General features: G+C 46.7%; 1 protein-coding gene across 1 annotated transcript in view; it reads right to left on the reverse strand.

Annotated features, from left to right (window-relative positions):
- The window catches only part of STIMATE (STIM activating enhancer), a 56,652-nt gene extending 48,264 nt beyond the window's left edge, over positions 1 to 8,388 (reverse strand). Inside the window, exon 1 of the mRNA XM_052648923.1 lies at positions 8,214 to 8,388. Coding sequence (XP_052504883.1) covers positions 8,214 to 8,373 — 160 coding nt within the window. The 5' untranslated portion in view covers positions 8,374 to 8,388. The remainder of the gene's footprint in view (positions 1 to 8,213) is intronic.
- Between the last annotated feature and the right edge of the window lie 2,465 nt (positions 8,389 to 10,853).

Below are 10,853 nucleotides of genomic sequence, written 5' to 3' on the forward strand. Positions count from 1 at the left end.
CATGCCTGTGGAAAGAGGGCCGGGGAAGTGGCTGAGAACTACTGGGGCCTGAGGACTTGGCTCACATCTCAGCTCTGCACCTATGAACAGGGGCCCAGTGCTACACACTTCACCTGCTCACTGTCCTTGGTTGTGAAGGGAAAACAACCAAGGTTCCTGTGCAGCACGTCAAGAGCTGAGCACAAAACCCAGCACACTAGGGACTCAGCAAAGAGCCAGCTGCAGGAATGCAGGCTCCAGCGGCCAGTGCCACCACCAGCTACCATGAGACCTGGGGTGATGAAGTCAGGGACTCTGACCTTGTCACCTGTAAATGGGCTGCCCCAGTCCACCCACTGCCCACTCACGGCCCATGTGAGACTCTGCAGGCAGAAACTCAAGAAAAGAAGGAAAGAGATTATTACTTATACCAAAGCGACCCGGTCTGGATGCACGCTAACTTGGAATGAGCAATCACTGTGCTGGCTGGGTTACAATTTTTTACTACTGGTTTGTTCAGGTTTTACTACTAAAAGTTTGTTCAGGTTTTTCTGTATGCTCTTACAGGAAAACCTGAATGAACTTTTTGGCTAACCTGATTTCACACCATTTAAAAGAGGGCTAAAGGTAAAGATGTTGAGTAAACAAGACAGAAAAGAAAATGTTTAACCTGATTCAGAAAACAAGTTATTTCAGCACTTGTGAGATGTTCTTAACTGAACTCTGAATGAGAACACTGTAATAACAATGATTATGACACCCCCTCCCACTATGAAGGGCCCAACATGTACACTGATCCAGCTTCCTTACACACTTTCTAATCCCCACAGTCCCAGAAAAATCATCCATCCCATCTTGCTGGGGAAGAAACCAAAGCTTCGAGATATATGTGGGCTGCTCAAGGGCAGTGAAAGTAAGTCACTCAGTCATGTCCAACTCTTTGCGATCCAGGCCAGAATACTGGAGTGGGTAGCCTTTCCCCTCTCTGGGGATCTTCCCAACCCAGGGATCGAACCCAGGTCTCCTGCATGGCAGGCGGATTCTTTACCAGCTGACCCCCAAGGTTCCCTGATAGCTCAGTTGGTAAAGAATCCACCTGCAATGCAGGAGACCCCAGTTTGATTCCTGGGTTGGGAAAATCAACTGGAGAAGAGATAGGCTACCCAATCCAGTATTCTTAGGCTTCCCCTGTGGCTCAGCTGGTAAAGAATCCACCCACAATGTGGGAGATCTGGGTTCGATCCATGGGTTGGAAAGATCCCCTGGAGAAGGTAAAAGCTACCCACTCCAGTATTCTGGCCCAGAGAATTCCAAGGACCGTACAGTCCATGGGGTCGCAAAGAGTCAGACATGACTGAGCCATTTTCACTTTTTCACTTCAAGGGCAGTAGGTAGAAGAGGCAGGCATGAAAGCCAGGTCAGATGGATTCCAGAGCCAGGGATCCTGCTATTTTTAACCATTTGTAAAATTTCTTCAACAGGATACTTCATGGAAGTACTAAACTAATTGCAAAGGATTTTAAACAGCTCATTAAAGGAGCAGAGACTTGACAGGCCCCTATAGGGCAACACAAAAAGCAGAGGTATTTAAAAGGCTAAAAAGATGCATTTGATTACAACTGATTATCCCCTAATTCAGACAACTCCCTTTTGCCCCGATTTTACTCCAAATTGGTGAAGTTTCATTATAAATAAAGGAGTAGGGCTTCCCTGGTGGCTCAATGGTAAAGAATCTGCCTGTGAAGGCAGGGGACACAGGCTGGACCCCAGGTTTCGATCAGAGCAACTAAGCTGGTGTGCCACAACTATTGAACCTGTGCTCTAGAGTCCGGGAGCCGAAACTATTGAGCCCATGTGTCACAACTACTGAAGCCCGTGCTCCCTAGAGGCCAGGCTCTGCAACAAGAGAAGCCACGGCAATGAGAAGCCTAAGCACCACAACTAGAGAGTAAACCCTGCTTCCAGCAACTAGAGAAAAGCCCTCACAGCAATGCAGACCAGCACGGCCAAAAATAAATAAATACTTTTTTAAATGGAGTAGATCACCATTATTGATAAATGCTACCAGATGAATCAGCATTTAGAAAACCAAAAGCTTTCTAAAAATAATGACCCCCCCCCCCAAAAGAGCCCCTCATCTTCCTCCATGCTACTGTTGGCCACACTTCTTCCCTCCTTGGATACAATACTAGCCTGTGACAGAATGCTCTTCCTGTGCCTTGGCTGGCACTCCAGGTGTGGGGGAGGGGGGAACAGAGAGCGACATTATTGAGAGCGTGTTGGGTGACAGGCCCAGAGATGGCACCTTCACACATGAGCTTCAGCTCCATTCCAGCCATCACTGAATTTCATTATTTTACCCGAAGTGAAGTGACCAGGGAACAAGATATCCACAAAATCTCTAAGCATTACTGCCACAGAGATAATATACTAACTGCAAAGGGGACAATGTACCCTACAAGGGAGAGAGCTAGAAACACGCCCTCTTTGCCCAGTAACTGACCTTATCACTAACCATGGGACTACCCGATGTCATGTGTTGCCTGGTACCATGTAACATGAAGCATACAGCACTGCTCATGCAGTGTTCTTACTGCAAAGAAAAGTCATCACAAGCTAATGGTCCCACCACACCAAACTCAGGAAACATAGGGGTCCAGGAAACCGCCCAAACACCTCAATGAGGTAACACCCAGACAACTCCAGAAGATGGGGCGCCATACACAACTGGCCAGGACTCTTTCAAAGGCAATGTCAGTTAACAACTGTGTGTGTGTTTTTGTGTGTGCGCACGCATGCATGTAGGGGAGATTCTTTCAGCCTAAAAGTGACTTAAAATCATAACCAGGGACTTCACTGGTGGTCAAGTGGTTAAGAATCCACCTTGACACGGGTTCAATCCCTGGTAAGGGAACTAAGATTCTACATGCCTTGGAGCAACTAAGCCGGCAGCCAAATGAATGAATACTAAAGAAACCCCGAAAACATAACCAGATGCAATGTGTGGACCTTGATCAGATAAGTTTTTGCAAAATCCCAGCTATAAGAGACCTGTGACAGCAGAGGAATTTTTGTGTGTTTGTGTGAATACAGACTGGCTATTAGATGATCTTGCAGGGTTATAAATTTTCATAGGTGTGATCATGAAACTGGTTATGAAGGGAACTGTCCTTATTTTTAGGAGACTCAACTGAAGTTTTTAGGGATAAAGTGTGATGCTGGCTTCAGTTCAGTTCAGTCGCTCAGTCGTGTCCGGCTCTTTGCGACCCCATGAATCGCAGCACGCCAGGCCTCCCTGTCCATCACCAACTCCCAGAGTTCACTCAAACTCATGTCCATCAAGTCGGTGATGCCATCCAGCCATCTCATCCTCTGTCGTCCCCTTCTCAGCCTGCCCCTAATCCCTCCCAGCATCAGAGTCTTTTCCAATGAGTCAACTCTTCTCATGAGGTGGCCAAAGTATTGGAGTTTCAGCTTCAGCATCAGTCCTTCCAATGAACACCCAGGACTCATCTCCTTTAGAATGGACTGGTTGGACCTCCTTGCAGTCCAAGGGACTCTCAAGAGTCTTCTCCAACACCACAGTTCAAAAGCATCAATTCTTCAGCGCTCAGCTTTCTTCACGGTCCAACTCTCACATCCATACATGACCACAAGAAAAACCATAGCCTTGACCAGACGGACCTTTGTTGGCAAAGTAATGTCTCTGCTTTTTAATACGCTGTCTAGGTTTGTCATAACTTTCCTTCCAAGGAGTAAGCGTCTTTTAATTTCATGGCTGCAGTCACCATCTGCAGTGATTTTGGAGCTCAAAAAATAAAATCTGACACTGCTTCCACTGTTTCCCCATCTATTTGCCATGAAGTGATGGGACCAGATGCCATGATCTTCGTTTTCTGAATGTTGAGCTTTAAGCCAACTTTTTCACTCTCCTCTTTCACTTTCATCAAGAGGCTTCAAGTTATCTTTAAATGTACTACCCCCTTCTCCCCAAAAACGTATAAAGAGATAAAGTAAATGTGGCAAACGGTAAACAATTTTTCAATCTAGGTGGAGGGCAGATATGCATTCATTGTATTATTGTCTTTTCTATATATTTGACATTTTTTAAGATAAATATTGGAAAGGGGTGGGGAGGGGTGATCCCAGGAAAGACTGTCCCAATATGCATATATCTGTACAGAACACACAAGGGGGCCAGCTCACTGCTTGACAAAATGGCAGGGACTCTTATATGAGATCAAGATCTCAAAGCTGGGTAGACTAGTCTGTAATGTTACTTTGGACCTCAGGAAAAAAGCTATCATTTCTCAATGCCAGCAGTGTCCTCATAAAACACTGACATCTTCTCCTAACTGGCTAGTGCCCAAATCTGTCACATGAAAATAGTCAGGTAGGTTTATCCAAACTCTATAAATGCTTTTGTTAAAAGGGCAATCCTGTCTACACTTCAGCCAGGATTCTGACGGTGCACGGTGAAGGAGGCTTGAGTGGGCTTTGCATTTACAGGTCCTGAGAGTAAATAACCCTAGTGCCAACATACACATTGGTCAATAATGACCTTCAGCTGATGGCTGGGCCACTCACTTGGAACACACAAGGCAGCCCCAGAACTGCTCAGCTCTGCTGTGACTTAATTAAATCACAGACCGTAGATAAAGTCACCAAAACAAGAAGAACTACTTGGCAGGTAGAGCATGGCAAAGGTCCCTCGTTTAAAGCAATTCCTTCTACCTCTACACCAATGCATTTCAGAAACACTTCAGAAAACCCAGAGGGGGAAGGCCCTTTAAAAGCTTGTCTCTGAGTTTGTTGGGCTTTCCTTGCACACAGAAGGTACCTTAGCTGAAGCCTCTGGAAAGCTCACCACCTGAACAAGGGGATGCTGACACTGGCACACGCCTGTGGATGGTGGCTTGTATGTTTATGTAGCTTAAAGAATCAGCTATACATATCAACTATCACATCAACTCCCAACTGCCTGGCCTGAGACACCTGAAAAGCCCTACACAGTGAGCCACGCATCAGCATGAGAAATCCCCATGAGAATCAAAATCCTCTCCTGAGATATAAGAGGGTGTTCCTTCAGGTAAAAAACACAGCAAGTTGTAAATGGAGAAAAAAAATGATTTGGGGGATAGAAAAAGAAACATAGAAACAGTGGTCTGAGGGTTCACCAAAATCAGGATGTGAAGGGATTGAAAACACTACAGCAAGACAACTAGAGACTGAAAAGGAGAGAAAAAGTACCAAACATATACAGTCCAAGATTTGCTGCAAGACTTATGCAGGCCAGGCAACCATACTGTATATGGCCTGTCTAGCAGAGAAATAGATCCATCCTATAGAACAAAGCTGGTCTAACAGGAAAACAGAATAGCACCAGCCCTCAAAACTGGGAAGTTGTAAGAAGTGTCTTGAGTTCACCACACAGGAGGAAAGCACCAGAAGGAAAACGATTGAAACTCCACAGAGGACAGGGGCTGTTAGTTTTGACTGCTGAGGAGAGATGACTGGTATTAAAAATATACTTGGGGACTTCCTCGGTGGTCCAGTGGTTGGAACTCCGCCCTTCCACTGCAGAGGGAACAGGTTTCATCCCTGTTCAGATAACTAAGATCCCACATGTTGAACGGCGCCCCCCCTCCCCCTCAAAAAAGAGAGATGAACTATGCTTGAAAAAAGCAATTCCTTCCACTTCTACACCCAATGCATTTCTGAAACACTTCAGAAAACCCAGAGGGGGAAGGCCCTCTAATAATAAAATTGATAAAGAATGAAGTGACCTCATCTCAACAAACCCAGACCTCCCTCAAAGGGTTACAAGATGAGCAGTCTTGTTGTGGGAGCCTGGCACTCCTGACAGCAGCTGTGCCAGATTGAGGAACAGGTCCTGTGACCAGGAAGATAGCCAAACCCAAGCAAGAGAACCTCCTTGAGACCATCTCTTTCCCCTTCCTTTTCCCCAGCAAAGTTCATTTCAAAATGTAAAGCAGCTTCTAAATGACTTCTCCTCTTCCCAGCTCTGCAAAATGGAAAAGCCCTACAGTTCTATTTCAATAGAACCAACAAGTTTAAGAGAGAAGAAAAGTACTTCCCGGGACTGGTCCTGGGCAGTGGGACTCTCCTTGGTCTGCTGTCTGTTTCTAGGTGGGGGGAAAAAGGCTCTCAATTCAAGTCCATGCCTGTGTCCAGGTTAGTCACAGCTCGAGCCTTTCCAACTCTTCTCCCTATCACCCCTACTTATCATTGTCCCAAGACCTACTACCCATTGCCACAAAGTTCCTCCATGTCTAGCTTACACTGAGCAAAAAAACCCCTACTTCTAGTCCTGCCTTTGCATTCGGAATACACCAGCCACAGTGAGATTTGCACTTGTGCTCACACTGAAGATTAAGTACAGAAGTGTTTGTGTCCCTGAAGACTCACAGGGCCAGCACTGTCACTCTGAACTTTCAACCTGGCACACTTCTCAGCTGTGAGCAACTGTGCCCTGTCATAATCACATTTCCCTCTCTGAATCACAAGTATCAAACCCCAGGGAATAAGCGGGGCCATCAGTATCAATCAAACTCATGAAAACAGCCAAAACTATGCTAATAAATCTTAGGTTAGGGAACAAACCTAAACCTGGAGTTCCTTTAGATAGAAAAGAAGTCCAGCTGGAGGAGAGAGACGTGGGGAGAGAAGCGCAGACCCCCACACAAAGTTTCGAACACATACACATACAGTTCACGCACTCAAGTCAGCAGCTGATTTTGGCTAAGTCGTCACATATTATTACTGTGGGAACAAGTGGGTATTTGTTCAGTGGGGAAAATATAGCAAGGCAACTAGAGATTGAAAAGGAGAGAAAATGTAGCAAATATATATAGTCCAGGACTTGCTGCTAGACTTACAAAGGTCAGGCAACCAGAAAAAAAGTAGTGTCCAAAAACAGCCTCTTCAGGGTTACTTAAAGCCTGGAAGAATTCACCCAAATAAGGAAGGCCTGCATCATAAACAAGCAAAGCTGCAACTCTAGCAACTGGACTCTATGAGACACACATGGCTGCAGGCTCCTTCCCAGATGCCAAGGAGCATAGTTTTTGCAGGAACTTCCCATTCTGCCCACGTGAGAACAGTAGGGAAGTTCTGAGAAGTCATTTTGGAATGAATACCTCTGTAAAAAACAGTTAAACCCTTCCCTTCCCTGAAATGCAATCACAGGGGAACCAGGCCTCCTATCACTTTAATAAAAGGAAGTACGTGCACTAAGGAAACATAACCCGTCACCAGTGGTACACATGACAAGCTGGAACTTATGGTTTTCCAGAGGGCCTATCTGGGACTTTTTTCCTCATCATGAAACTCTCCAGGAAGGGCCCCTGATGATTTAGCGCAGAAATTCTAAGATCTCCTCAGACCCTCTGAGTCTGCTTCTCTGTTAAGTTTCTAAAGTTCCCCAAGTCTCACAGAAAGGAAGAATACTTGAAACATAAACAAAAGTGGGCTGGGAAAGGGAACAGCCAGGGGAGACTTGAGATGCAACTTGATTAGGAAAGCTTGGGACAGAGATTGAAGAGGTGAGCCCGTTCAGGCAAAGGAGAAAAAAAAGGAGATGCGGGGAAGAAGGCAGTCCGGGTGGGTCCTGCTCCAACCAAAACAGAAAATTAGGCTGAAGGAGAAGGGGAGATGGGGTAGGCGGTACTGGGAACAGAACGCACGACCTACCTAACAAGTCCGGTATTGCAAGGTGACAGGACAGGATTGACATGCAAACGGGAGACAGTAAATCCTGACGTAAAGGTGAAGAAAAACCAAAAAACTCAGTATCAGACTGGGGGATGGGGATTCAAAGTGTGAAGAGGAGGCTAAGAACAGACTTTTAAGAGGGGGCTGAAAGGAATATGCCACCTGCGGGTCATGGCCGTAGGCTGTCAAGTGAGGTAGCTTTAATTCGCAATGATACGGTTGCAGGGGGACATCTCAGAAGAGAGGCGTGCGTGGTGTGAAGAGAGGAGCAGGAGTGACCCCTGACTAGAGGCTGACGCGATAAGATGAGGAACTCAGGACCCTGGGTCTGGGGCCAGAGCTCCCCGTTGTCTGGGAATGCCCAGACTGGGCTCGCGCGAATAAGGAACCTTCGTCAAAGGGCCCAAGGCCTGAACTCCTCAGAAAGGAGGGTCCCTGAGGCCGGTGGGCCAGAAGCTTGAGGCGCAAGGCCTCAGGAGGGGCGGGGGTCCGGGACTCACGCATCAACGTGCTGAAGGCCACGACGCCGAGCAGCCCCTGCAGGAAGATGCCGAAACTGTGCATGAGCGCGCCGCTCTCGCAGCGGCCCGCTCCGGACGCGACTGTGGAGGGCGGCCCTCCCGGCAGTGAGTGGCTCGAGTTCCCGGCAGGGCCCTGCATAGCGGGCCTGGCGAGGGGCGCTGGGCGCCGCCGCCCGCCCGCCCGCCGGGCCTCCCAACCTGCTGGGGCCGCGCCACCGAGCCCAGAGCCCCAAGTCCGAGCCGGGAGCCGGTACCTCAGCCCCGCGGCCGACTCAGCGCCGCGCGTAACGCGACGTCTGAGACCGCAGCTCCTGATTGGCCACACTCGGTGTGGAGGCGGGCCTTGGCCGCTCCCGCTCTCCCTCTCGAAGGGCGGGGCTCCGGTCGGCGAGGGGGCGGTGTCTTGGGTCCCCACCACAGGTAGGACGGACCAGGTGAGGCGGGCGACTCAAACCGGATTGAGTCCCGCCCTGGACCCCGAGCTCCTGGCCCTGAGGGCAGAAGCAGGGAAGATCTGTCTAAAATCTTTTTCCCTCCAAGATAAACCCCTCACCCCTGAAGAATGTGAAAAAATAGTTCTTAATTCCTCCCTCAGATTCCGATTCAGTTGTTCTGAGAGGTAGTCAGTAACTTGCATTTCGGCAAGCAGCTTGGATTATTCTGAGGCAGGTCGTTGAGGAAAACTGATGATATTCCTTTCAACCCAGACGTTCGGCGTCCTACCTTTCGTTAGTACCGATATACTGGCCAAAGGTTAATCTTTTAAGATTTGTGGGGGGTGGGGGGTGGGGGGGGAATGTGGACTGGTTTTAAAGTCTTTATTTAATGTTTTACAATATCGCTTCTGTTTTATGTTTTGGGTTTTTGGCCAGGAGGCATGTGATATCTTAGCTCCCCGACCAAGGATGGAACCTGCAACCCCCCCTACATTGGAAGGTGAAGTGTTAACCACTGGAGAGCCAGGGAAGTCCCCAAGAGGCATAGCTTTAATTCATCAGTCAGGCCCCAATCCACTTTTTCCCCCATAAACGTAATTTACATTGTCAATTTCAATCTAACTGCCTTCACTTAGAAATATATGGGGTGTATACTGTAAACGTGTGAATATATCCCCACCTTGTTAATTTTGAACGTGATTCATAAAAGAAAACCAGGTTGCTGGTATTTTCAGTCTCCAGAGCCTCCCTCCATATAAACACATTTATTCTCATTCAACTCTGATTCCTTGGAACTTGCTCTCTTCCTCAACTAGGACCTCTAGTCCCCATTCTGTCATCTACCCTCTGTCACCTCTGGCTTTTCTCCAGACATCTCTTGTTCTCAGGTCCCTGACCAGGATTGCATCCACTTAATGCCAATGTACACAGTATTATTCCAGTGGACACTGGGGTACATTTGTTGAACAATAAAAATCAAATCTAGGGAAATTTTCCCTTAAGATAGCCATCAAGAAATTTCAATTAAAAAAAATCCAATTACATAAAATGTTAAATGCTATCCAAAAGCTTTCTTGGTTAATAGGAATACTAACTTGATTATCTGGGGAACACAAATGCTAATTGGTTCCTTAGAGGCAATTCTCCAGCCCTTCTCTTAAAAAATGTATTTCCACACCTCTGTGCCTATACATAGCATTCTAGCTACATGGAATAGTTTCCTTTTCCCTGCATTATGAACTGCTACCCATGCTTCATGCATCCAGATTACTTTGTGTGTGCTGGCTGCTCCACTGGAACTTTTCAGTCTGCTAAATTTTTAGCAGTCTAGACTGCTAGACGGCTGTACACACCTCTCTCTTCCAGCTGAGTGTGAGCCTCTTGAGGACAGGAACTGATTTTTATTCACACTTTTGAATCCAACATAGTGCCTGGCACAGAGAGCATGCAACAAAATGCTTTTTTAAATTAAACTGATTTTTAATTTATAAAATTTAAAACTCTCCACAAGTATTGACCATGGGAAAATACAGAAAATGATTAAGAAAATGAACAGGTAAGGAAAAACTGCATTACCGTTGTCTTGAGTCTAAAAGGTCCCTTATGGGTATGCTCAAGTTACAGTTCATGTTTAGAGAGAACCAATCAGTAGGATGTGTACTTAGAGCAGAAGAGACTGCAGTTGGGCATAAGATTACTGATTGCTTGAAGACACAGCTCAAGGAAAATTACACAGAGAGCTGAAAAACGCATTTTTTGACAAAGCAGTGCTCTGCACATCCAGATGTGGAGGAATCCTAAGGCCAGTTGCTGCTGTACCAAGGCAAAAGTAAAGACCAACAGTCTTCAGAGATCAGGAGCAGAGTCCCCAGTGACAGGAGCAAGCTCACTCTGGGAAATTCTGCTCTCCCTACCTTTTCTGAACTGTAGTTAAAAAGCACCCAAATCCAGAGGGGAAAAGATCAGACGGCAGGAGAGACGGGGAGAATTCTGGAAAGGTTAATTTTATTGAAGCACGAACTTTCTCCTCCATTCAGAGATGATTCTCTGAGGTCCCACTGGAAAGTTCTGAAGGATTTACTCTGGTCAAGACGCCTTCCTTGCTGTCAAAGGAAGTTAAATATATACCTTAAGACCTGTTTTAATTTTCTGATGACCACTTAAAAGTGTCGTAATATATCAC

Source organism: Budorcas taxicolor, chromosome 1 (genome assembly GCF_023091745.1).
Source record: "Budorcas taxicolor isolate Tak-1 chromosome 1, Takin1.1, whole genome shotgun sequence".
Lineage (NCBI taxonomy): Eukaryota > Metazoa > Chordata > Mammalia > Artiodactyla > Bovidae > Budorcas > Budorcas taxicolor.